General features: G+C 40.9%; 1 protein-coding gene and 1 long non-coding RNA gene across 2 annotated transcripts; one reads left to right on the top strand and one right to left on the bottom strand.

Moving 5' to 3' along the window:
• Positions 1-286: 286 nt before the first annotated feature.
• LOC308411070 lies at positions 287-9301 on the top strand. Its single transcript, XR_013974334.1, has 3 exons — positions 287-6951; positions 7276-7455; positions 7577-9301. It is a non-coding gene; the product is annotated as an uncharacterized lncRNA (long non-coding RNA).
• Positions 9302-9350: 49 nt separating this feature from the next.
• On the bottom strand, positions 9351-23930 carry nptxra (neuronal pentraxin receptor a). The gene is made up of 5 exons (XM_080904792.1): positions 21428-23930; positions 16670-16952; positions 16003-16244; positions 14574-14753; positions 9351-14067 (listed from the first exon to the last, which is right to left on the bottom strand). Exons 1-5 carry the CDS (start codon positions 22157-22159, stop codon positions 13837-13839), a joined length of 1668 nt encoding a protein of 555 aa, XP_080760918.1. The 5' UTR covers positions 22160-23930; the 3' UTR covers positions 9351-13836.
• Positions 23931-24299: the final 369 nt, after the last annotated feature.

Here is a 24299-nt window from a genome sequence, read left to right as displayed (position 1 = left end):
TTCAAAACATAAAAAAAGACTGTAATTTAGCATATTTAACTAATATTTGGGACTTGATATCAAGTAATTTTATCTTAAATTGAGCTCTTTAAAGCTTATTTTAACCCTCTTCAATTCTCAAATGTGTTCTTTTATTTCTGGATTAAAAAATCTTATTTCAAGATTTCTTATTAAGTAAAATAAACTTGCTGCATGGACAGATAATTTCACTTGTTTTCAGTGCTTTTTGTATCAAATGTAGTATTTTTTTCCTAAATATAGACTAGCCATTTTTGCAGTGTGTGTGTGTTTCTGCTTGTGAGACGCGCTCTCTGTGTGTTTCTGTGTGTGAAATATGAACATGGTGACAGTGACGGTTGATGTGTGAATGGGAGGACATTAGAGCAAAGACACATTTTAGGATCAAAGGTTGATGCCTAGTGTACCTTTGGAACATTTGCCCTAGGAGTGGCGACCCTCCTGTTCGTGGACGCGCGGGCAGGACCGGCGGCGTCCGGATGCCGAGGTGGTGACTTGGGGAGGTGAGGGCCCCCGCATAGCTACGGAATAACACTGGGACCGCAGCGTAATCGCGGGTTCACATTTATTCCGGACTAGAACAAGACACATTTTGCGAACAAAGGTTGAGTCTAGATTAGTAAAGAAATAAAAAGGTTAAATTCCTCGTTTCAGTGGTTAAAATTGTTGTGTGCCTGTCCCCTGACGAGTGTGAAATTAAATAAAGAGGGAATTTGGAGCCACATAGAGATAGACGGGCATAATTGGGTGTATTACTCTGTGGTGTAATAAAAAAATAAAAATAAAAAAGAGAGATAGTAAGAGGTGTGTAGTGGAGAATTATGACGCTGTCAAGGTAGGCGTGTTGCCTGCTTATCTGTTTAACATGTGATGAAAATGAAATTAAATAAATCTCTTAGTGTGTTAATACAGGAAGCTGCGGACCTGGACCAACTGCCCCCACAAGCACAGCGGCCGAAGCAAAATTATAGGTAATGGGAACCACACCCAGCACGAATCAGCAGCTGTGAAAAAGACAGCAGCAAGGAGAGAATTAGAGGAGGAATTAAGAGAAGTTTTAACACATAAAATTGGGGCCAACGGACTTGTGGAGGTTGGGAAGGCGTCCGGAGCATCACAACAAAAAGGTGAAACAAAAACACACAAGCAGAGAAATCTGAGAGAAAGGCTCCTTTTAAGGTAACGCCTAGTTTGAGAAAAGATAAAATTAACCTGCTTTTATACAAATGCACATACACGCAATGAAGAAACAGCTTACACTCATGAACACGTGAAGATTTTCCAGCAAGGCTAAAGCAGCGAAACTTAACATACATCTGTTGTTAAAGGATAAATACATTACTGACAAATAAACCCTCTGGGTTGCAGGACAACAATTTAACTTCAAAGAAAAAGACACTGGTCTGACCAACCAGTGATGACACGACAAATTTAGGGGTTAAGAGATTCAAATTGTGACATGTTTTCTGCTGATTGATTGATACAAGTGATTACTGAATGAAAGAAAATTTCCTTTTGGGCTTTTAAACATGATCTTAAGAATTTTAACAGGTGCATGTTGTCCTGTCAACTTGGTGGGTTAGGAGTTGATTATATCGGGAGAGAAAAAACAAAAAAAAGGGGGAGAGAAGGCTGACACAGGGCCTGGTCCCGGTGTTTCTCCCCTCTCGTTGTAATACAGCCAACACAACATCATTTTCCTGTTCGTTTGCTTTTGTTTTTGCCTGTTTTTGTTTTTTTGTTTTTTCTCTATATATATTTAATTACAGGCTGCTTTGCCGGCCCTGAAAGCCGAGGCTGACTGGACTCCTGCTCTCCCCCATATGTGACACTGACCAAATGCTGCAACAGCTGGACCCACAACAACGACCTGAGAATGTCAACAGACCTGCAGGAATGTGATCTCATGCAGCCGAGACGGAGAGCACTAAACCTAAGGCCCGTTTCACTACACGGGGGAAAATTCCCAGACTGCGTCAGCTGACAGAGCTGTGACGAGACGCCCGCCAAGCCCGAATGAAAAGTAAGGCCGAGCGAAAGAATGCTGACCTTGATAACTTTGCATTCACACTGTGCAGGACAGTGATGGACCAACACGGATGATCGGGCGGCGAAAAAGGGCGTGACTGAGACAGGAGGAGTAACTGAGGTCAGAAGGCACCTCAGAATGGACAAAAACACAGAAGAAGATGCAGGTTTCACCTGCGGTGAACATCGACACTGGAGAAAGGACTGCCCCAATTGGGGTCAGAACCAGGACGGACTGAACTTTGAGCAGCAGCAGCAGCAATGGTCGCAAACGAACTGAAAAGGAGGGGGGCAGGACCCCAGGGCACGCTTCAGGCAGTGGTTTACCCAGAACACCAGAACAGGAAAGTGATGAACACACACACACACACACACACACACACACATACACACACACACACACACACATTGGAATGCTGATTCACTGAGAAGTGATGCACACATACACATGCACACGCTTGTGCAATGAAGAGTGATCCACACGCACACACACACACGCTGATGCAATGAAGAATGCTTTGCTTATGCTGATATGCAAAATGCTGCACACAAACATCCCAATGCATAATTTTTATGAGGAGCCATTGATTTCCATTGATTACTTAGAATGTGTTATATGTCACTCAGAGGGCATTTGTGTAGATTTTAGGAATAAGGTCTAAAACGGTTTGGTTATGAAAACAATGTCTGTGCGTGATGTCTGTTTATGGCTCAAGGCCTTGACTGAGTTCTTTGCTGTGCTTCACACAGCCCTGATGAGGAACAGTGGCACAGAGTGAAAATGATGAATTAATAGTGTAAGTTTTAGGTCGGAGTACGGCATTTTCTGTGATTGAGTTTTGGTTCAAGGAGGAACAAAAGGTGTTACGGCACCTGAGCTTCTCATTCCCACACAATATTGTCCCGGCAGGAAGCAAAAACGTTCCTGTGAATTTCTGGTTGATTTTGTGGCTTTGCTTAGCGCTAGTTTGATGTTATCAGTGAGCTTTGGCTTGTGCTCTTTCTCGTAAGCGAGAGAGGGATAGTTTTATGCTTGGACATGTCTGCAACGGGCCCTAGTTTGTGTTATTTTAGTAGTATTTTGTTGGTTATGTCTGTTTTCGTTTTTGTTACAGTGCACTGAGATAAGAAAATCTGAGAGGTGTGATCCACCGGTGGTGATATGTTGATATTTTGATATTTTGTGAGTTTATGATTTAACAATCAGCTCTTTAAACCAGGCCTGAAAGATTGAGATTTAAAGCGCTATGAAATATTCTTACAAAAACAGTTGCAAAGTGTGTTTCTCCATGATTGTAATTGGCTTGGGAGAAATTCACTTATAGGGAACACTGAGAAGTTCTGAGTCTAAAAGGATTGCACCGAGTCAATCCGGCCCAAAAAACAACAAGGAATTGTTTTCCTTTTAAAATGATGACGTCATCTTGCTGGTGATGGATGCTCGAATAGGTTGCGCGTGAGACTCCATTATCAGCAACATCTGGTATGAATGTGTGTGGAGGTATGCATGTGAATGGACTGTGATGGACTGACGACTAAAAGTTTTGACTGACTAGATACTGAGACAATGACTGCACCAACTTTAGGATTAGTAAATGCCAATAAACAATTCATAAACAATTCACCCAGCCGGCAAGAGAAGGGTGGATGCTTCGCTTTGTTTTGTTTTGTTTTTCAGGAGCAGGAGGATAAGAGAGACTGGAGGAGGAGACTCTAGCTTCACATAAGTATGAACTGCAGACTTAACACTGTGGTTGCTGATTTTGAGTTACTGATGTTTGCATTAAGAAAACTGTGCTATATTAGCTGTGTTTTGAGTAAGGTATCATGTTATATTATTGGGAATGCCAAATGCTACAGTGGAGAAGACTTTTGATACCACTCATGACTGGAATATGTTATTATTAACCACAGCAGGCCACTGTAAAAAAGTCAATTAAATTTTATAGAGGAAAATCGTCAAAACTTTAACAATACCTATGAATGACTGGCCACATTCAGAATAGAGATATGCAATAACAAACATTGGTCCACGTGATTTAGGTTCTCATTTGAAATAGTAAGTTATTAAATGTAGAATATAATTGACAGGGACATTTGATAGGATGTGGTACTGCAAAAGAACAAGAGCAAAGTAAATAAAGAAAAATATTGTGTTTGGTTTGGATAAATTCAGATTAAAATGTACCATTACACTCAGAGGATCAATATGAAATAAAACATATGCAAAATTTGTATGAAGTACATGACTGATAACTGTTCTGTCCTGAGCTGTTGTTTCTATAGCACCCACTTGACCACACCAACAGTTTCTCGCCACCAACAGGGGGTATTTGCAAAGAATAGGGAGGAATATCATCAAAACTGGGAAAGGTAAGCCCCGAAGGGGGTGATGACACCATAACTTTCACTTATGGTCAAATTCTTAAAATTTGACCCCAAACTTGAAAATTCTTCAAACATTTAGAGACAGAGTGGATAAACATAATGTCGCAAACCACATAAGGATGGAGCATTTGAATCAATAAGATGGTGAAATAACACGCAGTAAAATGTGGATCATGTTGATTATGTTTATTCCAGTGTGCAGAGGAGTCAATTCCCTTCACAAAGCTTGTAAATTCACTTGAACCAAAATTGGGAGCACCCGGTGCTGCAAGAGTTAATAGTCACAATACCCAAGGATAAGCACAAGAGCATGACTGATATGATGGGACTGGGATTTTGCTACACTTAATTATTGCAGACACAAATAAAACTAAATTGAAACTAAGGATTTTCAGAAAATAAAAACTAAACTAAACTAGCAAACAATTGGTAAAAACTGATTAAAACTGATGAAAATTGCAAAACTATTACAACCCTGGTCCAGACTAAGATGGCGTTGGACATCTTCAGGGCAGAAAAGGGTTGGTGTGACCAGGGTGTGGTTTGGCTTGTTGTATGTATATTTGAGATCATATGGCTCTGGATGGACCAGTTACCAGGGCATGCAAGGATGACAGACTTTATTACATGAGGAGAAGGGAAATTTTCGGGATTGAAGATCCTCTGAGATGACAAGGCTGGAGCAACGGTACTCGAGAGAAGAATTTCTGATACTTTCTGAGATATGATGTCACTAACCTTCTCTTTTAATTGTCTAGCTCCAATGAATTGACACAGGGGAGTGTGTCAAAAAGGGGGAGTTGAGTCCAAATATCAAACAATGGTTTTATGAACATCTGATGACGTTATTTCTGTGTTTAATAATTTAGGTATGGTAAAACTTAAGCATATAATGGGTTAGACTTAGAGAGGATTCATTAATTTTTGATTTCTTTTACACACACATAGATTATGATTAGAATAAGTCCTGAACATAATATTTTGAACCAAATTTGAATCATTAGAAGAACAATGGATAACAATATTAGATTATCAAGGCTAGGGAGAGAGGTGTTTTGGTTTTCTGTCTCTTACAGAGAAAGGAAGAGACACCAGACGGGGACCCGGAGAGGTGAGGACCCTTCACAGCAGAGACAGATGTAGGGACTGCCGAGACAGCAACTGGGGTCAAGTGTCATGGCGTTTGGGCTCCTGGAGAACATGGATCCCACAAACACAGCAATAACCATGAAGGGGTTGGCGAAAACCAGGAACACCAGACCAACGAGGTTCGAGAGACTCTTGGCAAAAAGGGGGACACGGCGGTGACCCCAAAACACACAGATCCTTGTTTGAAATCGGGGCAGAATAATCCCCAGAACTGTGCAACGACTAAAGGGTGGTCGAACCCCGGAGGTCGAAGAAAGAAGCTGAGAATCACCCAACTGGAAGACACTGGTAGCTGTAGCAATAAAAATAAAGGTTAAAAGCTCCTTAGACAGAGGTTCTAGTCTAAGTACATTTGAAAGGTATAAGGGGGCATTAAGAAGGGGGTGGAAAACTGGAGCACCAAAATAAAGCTGTGGGAGAATTGGGGAGTGATGGGAGTGTCATCTGTAACTGCTGTTATGGTTGTAAATCTAACATGACAGGATTAAAGTGGTTTGTGTTGGGAATATTCTGACTGTGTCAGTGGCTACTGATGGATACCATCAGTGTTAAAATGATGTTCCAGCCCAGTACTGAGTATAAGCAGCTCCTCGTACACAGCAGCCACACAGTAACACGGTTAGAGGGGCTTTGACTTAGTTAAGATCTAACTGTGCGACATCAGACAGCTGACTGTGACTGCCAGGCACAAGCTGGAGAACCTCTGCTCGAGTTTAAATGTAAGTCCACCGCTGAAAAGGAGGATTGTGTTAAAAAGCGGCGCTCATCTGTGTCGTGCTAATTAGGGATTACAGGTTTTTCTCTGTACCTCTCAGTGCCGTAAACTACCTGCACCTACAGGTATGATTGCTGCATTTTTATTAGTAGTCTCTTGACAGATTGTCAAACCGTCACAGTGGTGGTACAAGCAGGCCCGTGAAAGACTCAGAAATGTCATACCATGACTTATGCCTCGAGGCAAAGAAGCATACATAGAGTTACTTTTTGTTAAATCCCTTCTCATGGCTGTGTTTTTACAAATCTTGTACACATGCCTCCCTCATTGTTTGCAAACAAGTCTGTAAAAGTGACAGCTTTCTGACAGCAATCTTGAAAACTTGAGCCTTCATGCTGTGTAGGCTCCTCTCTCCCTCTCGCTGTTTTTTTGGAGGGTGTGTTTTTTACAGTAAACTTGAGGGTGACTTGGCTTAGGCAGTGGCTGACAAATGGGACACGGGGAATGTGGGGTTTGGGCAAAAAGCATGTCACAGTAAACAAGGAGAGAAGAAGGGAGTGTAAAAGAATTGTAACGTGAGAGCAGGGGAGGAGGAGTGAGAAGATGAGTGGAGGGTGAGAGTGGAGGATGGCAGAGCAGAGGAAGAGCGAACAGTGAGTGAGATATAAATTCTATTCTAATACACAGAAAAATCGGCATTGGGATTGCACAGTTACATCACACCTACAGTAAGATGCACACAGGTGGGGTTTTATCCAATCCAGCAAAAGAGAGCTGCATTGGAATTAATACTTTATTGGGGAAAGTTCACAGTGTTTATTTTCTTGACATTTTACCTGCTTTCTTGCTTAACGTTACATGAGAATAAACTGCTTTCATATCAGTTTAGACTGAAGTCTAAAGGGTTTGTGTCTAATTAAAGCTCACAAAATGTATTTATGTCAATCAAATAATTTAAAAACTCTGTTCATCTGCAGTGAGTGTTCCCAGAGATCACGCTGACTACGGACCAGATCCACTTGGTGTCTTTTGCTATCTGGGTCGGCTTGTCAGTGCACTGTTTACCTCAGCTGTCAATACGTCAGGTGTGAAGCTTCCAAGTGTATTTACTCTGGAGGAGGCTGTAGAGCTTTGTGAAAGGAGTCTGATATGGGTTGGTGAGTCAGTGATCCTCACTTCTGTCTGATGACAGCGACACTGAGATGAGCAACCATCGTTCCTTCACCTTGTGTCTTCACTTCAGATTGTTGTACTTGCCACGTTTTCCTGTGTCTACAGTTCTCCTCACTGCGCCATCGCTGCTCGGCTGCTGTCAATATCTACGGGCTGGTCTCTTGGCAAGAATCTCCAAACAACTCCACTGTTTCATCTCTGGAATCTGAATATTCACCGTGCTCACCGGCCTGTCCTCCTGTTCACCTCCTTCTGTGGATCGTCAGGTTGGAATCGCATTCATTCATTCACCTTTTGAACACTCACTCGGTCTTAGAGCCCTGACTTCAGTTCAGGAGATGAGGCTTGAGGTGAGGAGGAAGAGGAGCACGTTTCATCTAGATGTCATTTGTAAAGTTTCTTTCTTTCATGTTTTTGCTTCTTTGAAAGAGACCCTTTTTCAGATGATAAAACATGTACAGTCAAGATTTATTTATGAACACAAAAGTCATTTTTTCTGTTAGAGATACTGAAAAAGAAAAACTAACTGTATGTTTAGTATTAGTGACTACAAACTCCTTGGTTAAAATGACTACTTCAGAGTGACAGCCTCATCTCACAAATGTGACAACCCAGCATTTTAACAAAGTAGCATTTTGTTTTATTTTTTGGACCATAATTTACTAAATAAACATAATTCTGCATTAAAATGATCTCAATGCTGTTAAGACTATACACTTCAAATCAAAGATTTTTCCAGTTGAATGAGTTGCTCAGTGTTAGGAAGAAAGAACAGAGGTGTAAGGCAAAGCCACACTGCCTTCAGTTTTTAAAAGTTTAATAAATTGATTCTATTTTAATGATTATCTAGTAGCTTCTGCAGTCTAGCAGCTGAGGGAACAATGACTGCTGTTATTCTCCTCCTGAAGTGAGAGAGGATTTAATCAGTTCTGTCTGTTTATCTGTCTCTGCCTGTTTGTTAGCAGTCGATCGTCCACATTTTTCAAGATATATTTAACATTTTGTGTGATGATAGATACCAAAAACAACTCCAGCTGATTTAATTTTGGTGAAAATCAGGTCGAGGTCACACCAAAAACAGTAAAACATCATCTTACCCACAATTCTTTCATCATCAAACTTAACAATGAGCATTTGACCTTGACCTTCACTGTTAGTGCCCAAATTGACCTTCAAACAAAATTTCAAGAAACCATATTGAGTAATATATCATATGACAGAGCATGAAGAGAGCTGTACAACACAGTTTATTTTTTCAATACGGCGACCTGCGATGTCACAGTGACGTCATAATAGCCTGACACTATCGCACTGTAAGAAAAGCAGGCTGACATCAGCAGGTTGCCCTTCAGGGGGAGATGTGCTCTTTGAGTTCTCTTGTTCTTGTTAGATTTATTACTTTTGGTCAGCACTAGACTAGAAACCAGCATAAAATACAAGTACATTAAAAATCAATATAGTACTTAGCAAATATATTCAGTGACATCACAGCACTGGGGTATTTTCGCGACGTAACACTGAGAGTGCTCTAACAGCATTGGTTAAAGCGGCACCGTAGGAGCCAATGTGCTAAGTCAGTGGTAGATGTTTTGTTTTGTTTTTTCTTCTTACAGATACAAAACACTTTCATGTTCAGGCACTGCTGTTGTTGGTGTTTCATTGTAATGAGGTCATAAACCCTTTATGTCTTTTTCCTACAGAAATATAATCTTTTCATTTTAATACTACAAAAACAAATGACTCACTGAGTCTCGCAGTTCCTCAGTTTACTCATCTAGCTACATAATCTTGCTGCACTTGAGACAAAAGACTCCGGGGGGTTTTTTTTCTCCTTGAACTCTCTCCTTTAATTTGCTTATAAGGCTTTTTTATGCATTAATTAACCTCGCAAGCAAAGAAGGATGATTCTTTTTCCTTCTTTTTCCTTCTTTATGGCTGGAGAAACTGTGATTTTTCTTCTGCATTCTGCCAACCTGTCTTACTATAGAATAGTCTGCTCTCCCAGCAGGTTTTATTTCTGCTGCTTTCCAGGTCCAGGTGTGTTTGTGGGCTTGTGTGTGTGTCTGTGAACAAAATCTTCATATTTCTCATAGTTTCAATAGACATTAACTACTACACTTTTGTAGAAAATGTTTGATATGAAATGATGACATTAACTGCATCTGAAAATTATTACTTTAATAAAGATTTGAGTTTTGTACAGGGCACATGTGCAGAACAATACAACACCACACAAGACATGGACATACAGTATTTCAACAACATTAAATCAGACAGATACCAATGCATACAATGGAAAAGAATCAGTTCCAGTAGCTGTAAACAATATAACTCCACACTACTATCAAAAAGCCCAAACAAAGCTCAGGCGGGAGCTGAACAGACACCAAGCATGACATATAATATCGCCACTGCAGACTGAGAGGCATCATCAAAGACACTATTAGCCACAGCAAGATGATTCTGACCTGATTTAGCACCAGTTTGGCGGCACTGTGCAGACGTTTCAATTAGTGACGGCGTTTTCAAATGTTTACTCAAACCTCTTACGTCTTCAAAAAAGCCCCGGGGAATTCACAGAAATGCAGATGCTTAATTAGCTCAAAATATCTTGCGATGAGAATTTTACATCAGGACAATTCATTTGATGATTTGTTTACATGGGTACAAACACCCTGGCAGGCACTTTCCACTAAGGATCTTTTTTGTATGCTAGGGAGAGCTAGTGTGAGAGAAATGTTGCATTCAACAGCATGTCTCATAAACCAGTCGAGAATAATGGTTAGAGGTGGATTTTTATGAAACTCACTAAGGCATATTACAAACAACAGTACAACTCATGCATGGAATGTATTACAGCTGAAATAGTTACTAACTGTATCTCATATCCCCGTGTTGTTAGCTTTGCTGCGTCATCATAATAATGTTGGTCCAAAATCAACATTGCAGCTGACCCATCAGGATGTTATGATGTCATAGCTTTGCAATATGGTGAAAAGAAAGTTTTGTTTAACGAGGGGCATTTCGTTTTATGTTTTTTTAATTTATTAAGTCATAAAGTATTATAAATATATCATCAAGTTAGGGTTTGCTATTTTCTAAAGGTTGCTCATGTTGAGTTTTTGTGATAATTTTTAGAAGCATTAGCTAACTTCTTGGCTAATGCTAACAGTGACCTCAGACAATGTCACTGGTCTGCTGATCCTGGACCGATGTTATTGTGACGACGCAGGGAAAACACCAACGCGGAGACATCATCCGTGTTAATGTAGGATCCTTCATTTAAAGGTAAGAGTATAGCTTTTAAGCTAGCTAATCATAAGCGTTTCGGATAGCTAACCGCTAACATTACATAAGCAATATAATAATTTTAATTTTATATGTTCATTTTGAAATTGTACTATATGTACCTTAAAAATACAATCTGTTTGCAAACTACATTTATCTTTATCTTATGTTGCACAACTCTCTAGATGTTAAGAGCATCTGCTGGACCGTTAAGCGTTTCTGAAGGAACCATAAAGCCCCTTCTTACTTCATACAAATGTATGCCATTAGTTAAAGAGCTTGGAAAGAAAGTAACTTTACTTCTTTAAATTTCGATTGCTAACTGAATGCTCAGACAACATCACTGGATCAACGTTATTATGATGATGCAGGAAGAACACCAACACAGAGATATCAGATCACCCGTGTTACTGAGTGGCTGCATGTTTAAAATCAAAGAGTATCTAAGAATGTAGATGTGCAGGGCTTTATGTATCTATCCATTTAAAGAAGATAAGGTATAGTGTGATCATTTGAGATTTTATTGGTTGGGTGTATTTTTACCTTGATTTCTCAATTTCTCAGGTTACATAAATGGAGAAAAATGTATTCAAGAAATGAGTAAAAACATTAAAGACATTAAAAACATTCTGTTTGTACTGAGAATTTCCTTAGGGAAAAATATTTCTGTAATTTCAGGTAATTAGGGGTTAAAACAGACCCCCCTGACCTTTAAAGACAGACACACAGACAGCCACCTTTGCATGAATGCAAACGCTTCTGTCCTCTTCTGTGAAATCGGTGAGCAACACATTGCAGTGGCAAGACAATAAAAGCATATGAATACATCATGCAGGGGTGAAAACAATGTAGCATCACTTATAACAAGTATCCGATCCATCTCTATCCCCACTTTCTCTTTTCATTCTCTTTCATCATCTACTCCTGGCTGCCACCTACTGCTTAATATTCCTACCACTTTCTCCAGCATTTTTCATCACCTTACCTTGACTTTAAACTCTAAAGCAGTCACAGCCCTTAATTAACTTCTGCCCAACCCTGCTGGGTTTCTGCTGGCTTGACACAACCTCTCGCTTTCATAGTAGAGGTCAGATCTCTGAGACTGAGATCAACTCATTATTTTTCATACAATGTGGCAGCTTAAAAATAAATGAATAAATGGAAAAGTTGCTTATAAAGTAGCACTTTATAATACAGCCTACGACTAACAGTATTCCATTTCAAATGACAATAAGGGGGTGAAGTTTTTAGAAAAAAGAATAAAGTAATAAATTAAGGAATAAAGTACGTAATTTAGGTGGGTGGAAAGTTCCATATGTTTCGGTACAAACACAAATGATATTTCTTTAGTTTATTTTGTTAGTATGCAGTACATTTATGGATGCAGCCCATATTATAGAGTGGTTTAACCTTCCAACCTTAAATTGTAAATACATGTCAGTTTTTTGGTGCGCATGATGAATTTTTGGTAATAGATGTACATATTCCTACTTATTAAAAAAAACCCTTAAGAAAACAAGCATTGGATTATAACCACCCTTTTTAGTGAATCTAAGTATTTATAGGTTTAAAAAATTACATTATAATTTTAGATAAAATACCATAAAATGGCATTTTATGGTATTTTATGGTAGAGAATTAAACTGTTAGTAACAGGCCATATTATAAAGTGCTATTGAAAAATTCAATTTTTGCACAGTTCTGACTGCTAAATGACATCATAGCCACTATTTTTAGCTGATTTAAGTAAAAGTTCCACAGGTTGGAATTTTCTTTATTTGCTTTCTTGTTAAGACTTTGATAAAAGGCGATTGCCAGTCTCACACAATGTATATAATTAACACTACTGCAGCAGCTGGCTAACTTAGCAAAAGTGTTCGAAATACATCATCTGCCATTCTTCAAAAGTTACAGTATCTGCCATTAAACTCATTCATATTGTATTTTGTACAAAATCTATGGAGTAAATAGTTGTCTTACAGCGAAATCAAGACCTTTCACAATGCTGGATAATCATCAGAAGTTTCTTGCAAATCTTGTCACATCAGATGTAATTCCTTTTTTTCTTGTTAATGAGGTCTGCATTTATATAGCACAATTCTACTTTCATTAAACTTTACAATACACCCATTCACTCTGTGTGTTCTTATAACACATTTACTGTGCCATATACACACTAACAGAACTTTTTGGAGTTTGTTATTTTTCCCAATAAAACTTAAGAAGCTTGGATTGCCCTGAACTTCCAAATGATGACAACTTTCTCTACCTCAACAACCCACTACAGGTATTTTACAGAAACACTGAAATCCACAGAAGCTATTAGAACTTGATAACTCCGTTTTAAATAATACTCATCAGCTATTAGCCGTAAGCACTTCTAAAGTATATGTAAAACTAAAAACTGTCAGTATTGAATGTATTGGCACTAAAATGCATTTCGGTGGTAATTCATTTAATTCTGCAGCCTTCGGGATCTACGAAATTCAACTGAACTGAACACAAGTGATTGAGGACTTTCATGTCTAAGTAAAGAAATTGTTTGGTACGCTAAGTTAGCTGGCTGCTTTACAACATTCAAATACCTCTACTCAAAACTCCCAACAAGAAAGTATGTTTTGTAAAATGAGGAATCATTTATTTATTTAAAGATGGCAGTGTAGCATTTTAGCTAAGTAGTTATACAAGTTCTAATTAGCTATTAGCTACTGTTACTGCTAACAATAGCTATTAGCTGCTGTTTTTAAGTAAGCAAATCTACACTGTAATTTTCATTTTATATTCTAATTTAAGAAATGGACTATATGTACTTTAAAAATACAATCTGTTTGTATACTACATTTGTATTTATCTAGTATTGCACAACCTTCCAGATGATAAGAGCATCTGTTGGACTGTTAGGTGTCTCAGCCCCTTCTCACTTCATATAAATGTATGCCATTAGTTTCTTTTTCCATGTTAAACAACTGTTATCCAATGCCACACAGTTTTAGAAGTTTTTTACTGTTTAGAACGTCCCTTGTTAGTGGTAATACTGGAGATGTGGAATCTTTCCCTTCAAAACCCTCCCCTGTAGTTCACTGAGAACTCCTGCTGTGTTTACTGCAAGGCTCCCCGGGGTCTTTGGTTGCTCCACCATAAACATCAACTCCATTCTCAGCCCAGGGTATCACACTGCCCTGGGTTATTTTGCCACATCGGGCTAAGCTGGCCACCTGGTTGGACGTCAGGACGCGGTCCCAAAGACCCACCTGGGACAACTCTCCAACCAAGGCTTGGGATGAGTCAAAACCTCCACCCAGAGAATCCTGGAGAAAAAAAATACACATACCTAAAATAAATGTACTTTTATTTCTAATGCCTATGAGCACAGTTTTAGCTTTTTTGTTGCCTTTGGCAAGAGCGTGGATTTGAATTTGGGAAATGAAAAAGATGTGGTGATCAGTATGAACACAAGCCAAGAAACAAAAGCAGACATGTGGGGCGGGCTCTTTTAACTACCAGATCTGTATCCATCACACATACACATCTCATTCATAGCATCACATCTTAGCACACTATCTGAATGCAGGCAAGCAGAAAATATAATTCATGGATTTACTTACTTTCTCAAAGTCACTGATGCTTTCTTTTTCTAGTTTTAATTATAGCTAACAGAGAAGCCAATAGGTGAGCAGAGGCACAGCCGCAGTGGCTAAACTTTTGACTGCAGCGCTGTACTCAGGAGGACTCGCCAAACGAACTTTTTCTCTAAGCTTCTTGTCTGCTTTTAACCAGCTAAAACTTTAGTTACTTAATTATGTATTTTATTCACCTGCTCTTGCCCGAGAATGAGCACTCCATCAGGTCGAATGTGATGTCCAGCGGCTAGTCCGTGACCTTCTCCCTTCAGCCTCCCCCCTTGGTAGGCCTGCCACACTCCTCCCTTTTGTGTCCAGCTCACACAGATGTGCTGCCAGCTGCCCCTGGAGAGGTTCAGAGGCAACTGAGCCACCTAAGAGCAGGGGAACAAAAGGGCAGTCCAGATGAAGCAGATGACATTGTGAGAGGTTTTGTGAGTGCCACAGTTCTGAAGGTAAGGCGGGTCATCAGACAGCTTGTGCTGAGATTGCATTTGCATGAAAGAAATGCAGCTCTAAAGTCATAAGAAAGCCCTTAGACACCTTTTGATGCTAAAGTTCTAAAGATGGCTCTTATAATGCTTTTTACTTACCAAAGACATTCTGTTACCTCCAAGGACACACAACTTTTTCTCCAGGCATCTATTACCATAATGACTTCATTGGATTGTGCCTAAAGCCACTGCACTGCGCTACACTACCCTGCAACCCAAGGTGGTATCTCAGTTTATCATTTAAACACATGAATGGGGTTATTTAGCTTGTCTAAATTGGCTGTTTCGTTTGATGTGTTCTGCTTATTTGTATGCTAATTCAAAGCACTTTTTCTTCCTCAATAGACAGTAGAAATTCAAATTTAGGCTATAATTTTTTATCGATCCATCCATCTATTCTTAACAGCTTCTCAGCTGTCACAGGGCAAGAGGTGGGGTACACACTGGGCAGATCGTTAGTCTGTAGCAGGGCTAACACACAGAGAGGCAACCATTCACACCTATAGCTGTTTTTGAACCACAGGTTAACCTAACAAACGTGTCTTTGGACGGGGATTGGAAGAGTCCCTGAAGAACATGCAAACTCCACACAGAAAGGCTCCAGCTGACTAGTGGATTAAACCATTACCCTTTTATGGTTTTTATGTACCCCACTAGTGGCAAACATTGTACATGAGAATGAACCATCCAGAAAACAGAAGCTGGCTTTGAGTGCCTTTAAGGTTCTAATCATCAAATAGATCATGGCTCTCTTCCACAGTGTGTCTTTTACCTTGTCTTCCTCCCATCACCCCCAAGCTGTCAAAGAATATGGCTGCTCTTCCCCTTTTCTTCCTGTTAAAAGGGAGTTTTTCCTTCCCACTGTCACCAACTGCTTTTCAAAGGTGGTTGTTTGAATCTTAAACCTTGAACCTTGATTGTTGAGGTTTTTTCTCTGTTACTGTAGGGTCTTTACAAGATAAAGCACATTTGGGTGACTGTTGTCTGATTTGGCACAATATAAATAAAACTGAATTGAACTGAAAAATCATTTGAAAAAAGGCTGAGAAGCTTCCTTGAAAATCCAGAGGACTACAGAGAAGTTGTGAAATAAGTATTCACTCCCCACACTGTCAGACACTCTCAGTACCTTGTCATTGATGAGCAGCTCAGCAGGAGCGTGCAGGCCTTGCAGCAGCACCAGTTCATTCGGCTGTTCGGGGACAGCGTACGACACGGGGGTCCCAATGCCTCTCTCCGCGGGGCGCAGCCACAGGCAGATCGTGAAGGCCCGCAGCTTTGGCATGGAGTGCGTCACAACAGCGTACATGTAGTTTGTCCGTGTTGGGAAGGACAATCTGTATCCCTCTGGGAAAGAATGCCCTGAGAAACCTGGGGAAGTGACAGAAACCAGAAACCAGTTAAGCAGATCAAACAGTTTCCCAGCTTTTATTATATAACTGCATTTTCGTCACAGCATCTGATGTGTTTTTTAAGCTGGGTATGAATTTTATAGTCTTTCTCATCTTTTTTTTCTTTTACACAAGTTGAACATGATTTATTCATTATAATGAAAGCCCATGGCTTGATTTGATTAAAAGCGAAAGAAAGTCGAACCTCTAGGGTTATTTTTTATGCCAGATTATTTCTCATCATTAGTAACTTAATTCATTTTGTGAGTGATTAATCAGTCACTCGTCATTTCTCTCATCATTTTAAAATTCTTTTTCATTAAGGCACATTAAAATGCGCCTGCACACAAACACGAATGTTCTGCTTTTTTCTTCCATTTTTCCCCCTTTGCAATGATGCCGTACCTTCCTCCAGCCCTGAGATTCGGTGGTGTAGTTTATTGATGCCCCGCTCGATTTCCTGATTGTGTTTCTCCGTTTCCAGCCTCAAGGCTTTTCTCTCTTTCTCGAGAAGCTGTACCTTCTTCTCCAGCTCGACCTCTAAGTCGTCCATCCTCCAGGAGCTGTCAGAACCAGCTCTGTGCCCAAGATCAGGCAACCTTTCTGGGCTGCCAGACATCCCACCTTCCTCTGGCACTCCGGAGGTGTTGCTGTCTGTCTGGTTGTGAGGAAATGGGCCAATATCTGACTGCAGAGGAGGAAGTCAGTGGAAGAAAACTTGGTCAGAATGTGGTTTATACAGTCTAAGGATGAAATAAAAGTGCACAGTCTCTATGGAATTCTGTTTAGTAATTCTAGCAGTATGGGTATTATATGAAAAGAAAAGAAGCAGCAACAAGTTCTTTATCCAAACTTCATGTATACCCTAGCTCTGAACTCTAACACTAAAACTATGTTTTGGGGAAAAGGAAAAAGAACTGATTGACTGATTTAATAAGGAGTCTTTATATGCTGCGGATAGGTTTAACCTTTTTTCCACTTAAAAGAACACATCAGCATTTTGGGAAGCATGTTTTCTGAGCGTGTGTGAGTCTATTTCTATCCTGTTGCACAGTTTGCTTGGTTGGCATGCAGGCAAAAATAGTCTGGCACAAACTCCAATAAGAAGAGAACATTTTATTTTTATACTTTGGCTTTTTATTTCATATATGTGTATATATACTGTATATCAATCTTAACAGACATTTGTCCCTGCTTCACTCATATGTATATATACTGTATATCACTATCCTCACTAGTATCTTAGCTTCAATTTTTCCAGATGCCTTTTGTTGGATAAGTGCAACTTTCTCAGTTCCCAAAAGGTTGATTCTGTTCATCTGGACGTAACATTTTGTGGGAGAAACGTTTCATTAGTCATCCAAGTGACGTCTTCAGTCTCAGCTGACTGCAGGTTTCCCCAAGCTTATAAATGTACATTTGAAGAACAATGGGCTGTGAGGTCAGTTCCTTGATCATTAACATGCAAATTGTCTCAGTTCTTTGTAAGTTTACTCCAGCTGACTAGACTCATTTTGCATCAAGGTTTATTCTGCTTTTTTCAGCTCCTCTCCCTGCCCACTCTCTGTCTGCCACACGCCCTACTAAACTCTAACTGCGAGCTGGTCTCCAGTTCCCCAAACACCTGCTTCAGTTCAGCCTACCTGCAAACAGAGCACGCCCGCTTTTTTTCAGTCTTCAGACAGCCAGGTCAGTACGAAGCAGGCAGATAGAAGGGAGTTAGATGATATCAGCTCTTGGCAAAAATTCTAAATAAATGTATTTCTATATAATATTCCTCTAAACTGTTTTTTTTTTATATTCCTAATAATAGTGGATCTCTGTGTTTTAGAGGCGCCACAGTATAGTGGTTTACACATTTGCCTAGCAAGCAAAAGATCCTCAGTTCAAATGCAGAAGGAGACACAAATCCCTCTGGTGTTGTGTGAGAGAGGGCATCCAGAGTAAAAAGTCTGCCTGCTGTGGTGACACCTTGCGAATAAGGGAGCATCTTTATTGAATCTCTAAGTTCACCGCAGCTAAACATTGACTAATTTTTCCTTCATTGGCCATAATTTATCCTAAGGCTTCACTTTCCACTAAAACAACAGAAGCATGAATAAAGCAGTCTAAACTTAATAGCACTTGTTGCTCCAGAGAAAATGGCAAAAAAATGTTTATTGAGTTGCTAAATATGGTGAGTCATCTCATGTCTAAAGAGAATTTTTTTTTCTTTTCAGTTAGGTATCACACACCAAACAACAGAAACTCACAATTCCATATTAACGTGATTCACTGAACACTCAAACCACAAAGGAAGCACTGAGGTAAATAAAGACTCAGCAAGTTTCCTCAAACCTGCTTGTCCAGGCTGTTCCCCGAGCACATTATTACATGGTATATGCAGTCTAAATATACAGAGATGCCTGGGAAATATACTATACTCATGAGAAACACGCTGAACATGTATATGCAGCTTTAATGCATATGCAAGGTTTTTGATGGAGCAAAGATAGATGACAGATGGAATTTCCAATGAAATGCTCACAGCATTATATTAAGATGTACTTTAGCAATCTCTCCAGCCATAAAAACACCACTTTGCAGGACTGGGTGCATTTTCTGATAAAATCAGCAATAAAACTGTCAGCAAGGCTTTTTCCAGAAAGCTGCAATATGTCATTATCGTCAAGCTAAAACAAAAAAAGCTTTAATCGCTGATTCTGAAACAGATGTATCGTCATGCTTCATTCATTGTTAATATTATGGGAAATAGTAACTGGTCTGGTTCTGGTTTATAGCACAGCTCTACTTTACTTAAGGAGCCAACAGTATTCAACTTGTCTCATTCACCCATTCACAAAAACTCTTTTTTTTTCCTGCTTAAGTGTTTTATATCTAACATTCACACATTAGAGAACAATTTCAGGATCAGTATCTTACCCAAGGATACTTTGGCCTGCAGACTAGAGGCTGGAAAAGCGAGAAATCAAACTACCAACCACTGGCGGATCTAGAAGATTTTACATGAGGGGCCAAAGATGGGGCGAGAGGTCTAGTCAGGGTGCCAGTCGCTCCCTTTGCCTCCCTGGTGATCTGCCCCTCCCACCACCTTTAGTAGAAGACCTGCTGTACCACCTGAGCTACCCTAAAAAAAATGATGCTCACATTAGTTCTGCTTTATAAGTCTGTACTGCAGCGCCAACTGTAACTGCTAGTACATTTGTTGGCATGATCTCAGAGATGATTAGGAGAGTTTGTTTGGGTTTTTTTTTGCCATATTTCTTTGTGTGTCTTTCTTTGTCTGTGAGGCTGTATTTAAAAGCACAACAGTGCTTTGAGCAAAATGCAGACCGAGTTTCACATGTGAGGTTTTAACCTAATGTTGGTCACAGATGAAATATCAGCAGCACATCCAAATTAGAGCTCATCCTGCAAATTTCAGGACATTCAGAAGTGGTTGAAATACGTTACTAAAAACACAAGTGAAAATAAAGCACGCACAGTGGCACTGGAGCAAAAGTCAAGTCAGCCTCTGCAGTAATTAAATATTTTTATTCATGCTCCTGGCACACTAGTTTAAGAGAAGAAATGTCTTATTTTATATGATTAGTAAAAAACTGATGCTTACTGTATAATACAGACAATAATACCCAGAACGAGAAGGCTCTTTGATTTAAATTTTCAAGCACTGTGTGGTGCTTCTGCTGTAATATATTGAAGCTAATGTGTTAATGTGTGGGGCAGGGATAGCTCAGTAGGTAAAGTGGTCGCCCCATGATCGGAAGGTCGGCGGTTCGAATCCACTTAACGGCTACCCTGAGGTACCCCTGAGCAAGGTACCGTCCCTACACACTGCTCCCCGGGCGCCTGCTTAGTGGGCTGCCCACTGCTTCACTGAGTGAATGGGTCAAATGCAGAGAAAAACAAGTAATTTCCCCATGGGGATCAATAAAGTATCCATTATTATTATTATTATTAATGCTGATGGGATATGTTCAATTCAGATTAATTGCTCTCCTGATACGTGAGGAGACATCATGACAGTTATTTTTCCTTTTTGTTTTTCTGGCTGTACAAATATTTGGGCATAGCTGGCTGTATTAGGAGCTGCAGCAGACTAGACATGATGCAAAACAACATCTGCAGACCACATGCAAGAAGAAAGCTAGGTTCAGGGGATTTAACCAGTGCTTTCCACCTTTGACCACCAGTTCGCAAGGTCTGAAAAAAAAATCTAAATCTGCTGTACCTGTACGTGACTTGGATGGTGGAAGAAACAGTTTGGGGGGGGTACGTGGGCGAAAGAAAAAAACAAGAGATAAAATAGCAACAGAGCAGGAATTCAACTCAGGCACAACTTAAGTTCTGTGAGAACAGGGATGAAAGTCGTCTGACAGCAGTGTAGGGTGATAAGGTTATGTGTGACAGATCACATGGATGCATCCTATAGAGGTTTTCTCTGACAGTGGCAATGCAGACACAACAGACCGAACAAAGGAAGTGACCCACCACACAAGCATGTCCTACATAAACTACATCAGAGGAGCAGAACTGCAGGGAAACACAATCAGCCTGTGTTTGGACCAAACAAACAGGAACCTCCTGAATTATTCATGTCATTTCTTTAGCCCCAAAATGAGGTTATCCTTCATCTGAATCTGGTCAAGTAAGAGCGTGTTTGATGTCACTCTGCTGTCTTCTTTCCTTCACTGCCTCCTGCTCTCCCTGCACGCATCACTCTTCACTCTTTCCATTATTTTATCATTTCAGTTCTGGAATTAGCAACAGTGTATGTGGGCTTCATTACATATGTCAGGTGTGATGACATGGAGAAAATTAGGTGTTATTAACAACTGACACAAACACTGTAGCAGATAGTTCACTGAAAAAAATAAACCCCTTGTTTTCATGGGTCATATCCATAAATCCTAAAGGGAGCTCTAGAGTGAAGAAGAAATAAACAGCTAGGTGTCTTCACAGTGGCCAGCATGGAGGAGTGTGTTATAAATATTTAAAACAGCTCCCTCTCCATCAGTCTTACACTGTGGAGATTCTTCTTTGTGCCCTCAGGTGCCTGTGGTGACTAAATACTGCTCCCTGGGATTAATTACACCTCGATCAAGTGCTGCTTGATTTGTATGCAGAGTGTGGTTTGTGTGCTTTTCTCGACACTCTACCTACCTCCAGTTTCTCTATACGGTCTTTGAGCTGAGTTATAGCCTGCTCCAGTTCATCCACAGCTCGCACTGTGAGCAGGTGGACACCGTCGGAGGTCGCAGACGGGCTGTCCCGCACCATGATCCGGTCCAGGTGCGCCTCCTGCGCCGCGCCTTTTCCTCCTCGCAGCGCCGCGGAGCTCCCACGTCTTCCCGCGCTGCTGCTGCCGCTGCTCCTACCACTTTTCCCGTCCAGCCCCTTCTCACACTCGGACAGCTTCCCCGTCAGCTCCCTTATGGTCCGCTGGTCTGTTAAGATTTGGTCTTTCTGCTGCAGAACGCTCTGCCGGAGCTCCTCCGCGGTGGTGCGGAGGTAGCCCCAGTCTTCGCCTGCGTACAACGACGGGTCGTCCGCTTGTTGCTGAAAGTTTTTCGGGTTGCACTCCCCGGCTGGGATCGGAGTGCAGATCAGCCGACTGACGGTCGGGTCATGTCCGGTGAGTCCGGTGACCCCGTCCAGCCCGCCGAGCCCAATGTTGAAGGTAGGCGCTTCTGAATCGGGCGTTTCAGAACCGTGGAGAGCACCCAGGGAGCCGGGCCGGGCCACGGAGCCCGCAGCGGCGGGTGTCTGCGCCGCGGCGTCCGGGTACAGCGAGTGGTTGTCGACTGCTGGTTGCTGTTGAGCCGCAGCAGCCTTGGAGGATCCGGTGTGGACAGCCGCGATGATGCAGATAACCGCTCCGATGAAGGCCACCATCCCGGCGGCCAATATAATAACGATGAACTTCAGGGTGGCGGCGGGGGCGATCGATTATTAGAAAAATCTAATAACAATAATAATAATAACACTCCTTATCTGCAAGAAATAAAAAAGGAATCTTGCCACCAAATAAAACTAAATAAAGTGTGAAATGACTGAAGTTTAGTCTGTATAAATGAGAGAGAGGGACAAAAATCACTCCTCACATCCCCGCTTTAAGAGAAAAAAAAAACAGGAGATGGAAAAATGAGAGTTCCGCACCATAATTGAGTGATCACGGAGTCAACAGAAAATATCGGAAGCAGATCGTGTGTTCCACCTCCTCCTCCTCCTGTTCAGCGCGCATGTCCTCGGTTTTCAGGCAAAAAATCCAGCCTGTTAATGCCGAGACGGAATCACGAGGGGGAGAGAGATGGAGGAGAGAGAGGAGAAGTTAAATGTAAAAAAAAATAAAAATACAGGACACACCTGTCCCCCACCTGCACTGTGTTTAACAGCACAACTTTAACCTTTGGGGAGGGCGGTTTGGACGAGCGACCCTTTTCTCCCCCGTTTTCACAGATAAATTTTATTTTGCAGAATACATGCAAAGAAATTTTGGAGGAGAGGTGATTTTGTTCTTTCCATTTTCACTTCAGCTTCCATCAAATTCTGAGCCAGCTTTGTCCTGCATACATACATAAAAAAAAAACCCTCCCATTACACGAGAAAATTAGTTTTTCGGCCCTTTGGCTACAGCTATATTTTCCAGCTCAACAACACATTACAGACCGGCTATACTGTAATGTGATGTGTGCAGAGCCATAATTCACCCGGGAGGCTCCCTGTGGAACAGCGCCACAGCAGCAGAGATGACAAAATGATGACCCTAGTGTGTGTGTGTGTGTGTGTGTGTGTGTGTGTGTGTGTGTGTGTGTGTGTGTGTGTGTGTGTGTGTGTGTGTGTGATAAAGACCCGGAACTAATAAGAGGTTTCATTACACCGTGTGATGCACACTCTTAATTAAAAAAAATGTATTTATGCATGTGCTTTAGATAGAAAATGGGAGCCAGCATATAGGCTGGTGTGGGAACAATCCCTGTCTCCCTGGTATGAAAATGAGCGTTGCAGTATGCATTCTCACACTTGTAACAAGGGGATTTACCTTAAGACTGCTCAAAGTCACAGGTATTAAAGGCTCAAACTTAAGATAGGTGAGGGAGATGACATCCAAGATGTCTGCTGTGGAAAAAAGCTCATGGGCTTCACTAGATCGAGAATATTAAAAAAGATTAATGAGTCGTTTAGATATGAAGAGAGGTAACTGAGAAATGTAAATAGAAGCAAGTCACATTAAGTAGCACATAGCAAGTGTCTGAGCACTGCCGCAGTAGCATGTGTTATTGTAGCTTTCTTTCCAGAACATGTGAGTGTGCAAGTACTTCAGTGGGGGAAATAATTAGTTGATACCCTGCAGAAACTGTTGCATGGCCAACACAGAAAGACAGACAACCACTCACACATAAGAACATGGAGACACCATGCAGAAAGGCTGAAAAATGAAAGATTTGAACCCAGGACCGCTCAAAAATCCTTAGAGGAATAAATATTATGTAAAAACTATCAATTATTTTGAATGTTATTTAGTGACATAAGTATTTGATCGTGAAGGGAAACGATGTAGTACTGGAGGTTGGAGAAACCCTTGTTGCCAAGTACAGCAGTAAGATGTTTCTTATAGTTGGTCATTGGGTTTGCACACATCTCATTTTGGCCCACTTCTCTTTACAGAAACTTTCTAAATCCTTTTGGTTTCTTTAGTGTTGCTTAGCAACTTGAAGCATCAGCTCCCTCCAGAGATATTCTATTGTACTGAGGTCTGGAGACTGGCTAGGCATGACCTGGATGTGATCCTTCTTGAGTCACTGTCATGCTGGAAGAGCCATCCACGACCCATCTTCAGTGTTCTGGTTCAGGAAAGATCATCTAAGATTTTATGTCCATTGTCCCGTCAGCGTGGTTAGTTATCCTGTAACCAGAAACATAGCTTCAAAGCATAATGTTTCCACCTCCCTGCTTGACTGTGGGGATGGTGTTCTTTGGGTCATGCTCAGCATTTCTCTTTCTCCATGGCGGGCTGAGTTCATGGCAAACTGCT

Source organism: Rhamphochromis sp. 'chilingali', assembly GCF_963969265.1.
Source record: "Rhamphochromis sp. 'chilingali' genome assembly, chromosome: 15".
NCBI classification, from domain to species: domain Eukaryota; kingdom Metazoa; phylum Chordata; class Actinopteri; order Cichliformes; family Cichlidae; genus Rhamphochromis; species Rhamphochromis sp. 'chilingali'.
This window is presented reverse-complemented; position numbering and strand designations above follow the sequence as displayed.

Coding starts and splice junctions, on each gene's coding strand:
- nptxra (XM_080904792.1), bottom strand. CDS start 22,159: ATGGTGGCCTTCATCGGAGCGGTTATCTGCATCATCGCGGCTGTCCAC. Junction 14,754..16,002: donor AGCTGCTCATCAATGACAAG/GTACTGAGAGTG, acceptor CCCTGCTCTTAG/GTGGCTCAGTTGCCTCTGAA. Junction 14,068..14,573: donor TCATTCTCGGGCAAGAGCAG/GTGAATAAAATA, acceptor TTTTTTCTCCAG/GATTCTCTGGGTGGAGGTTT.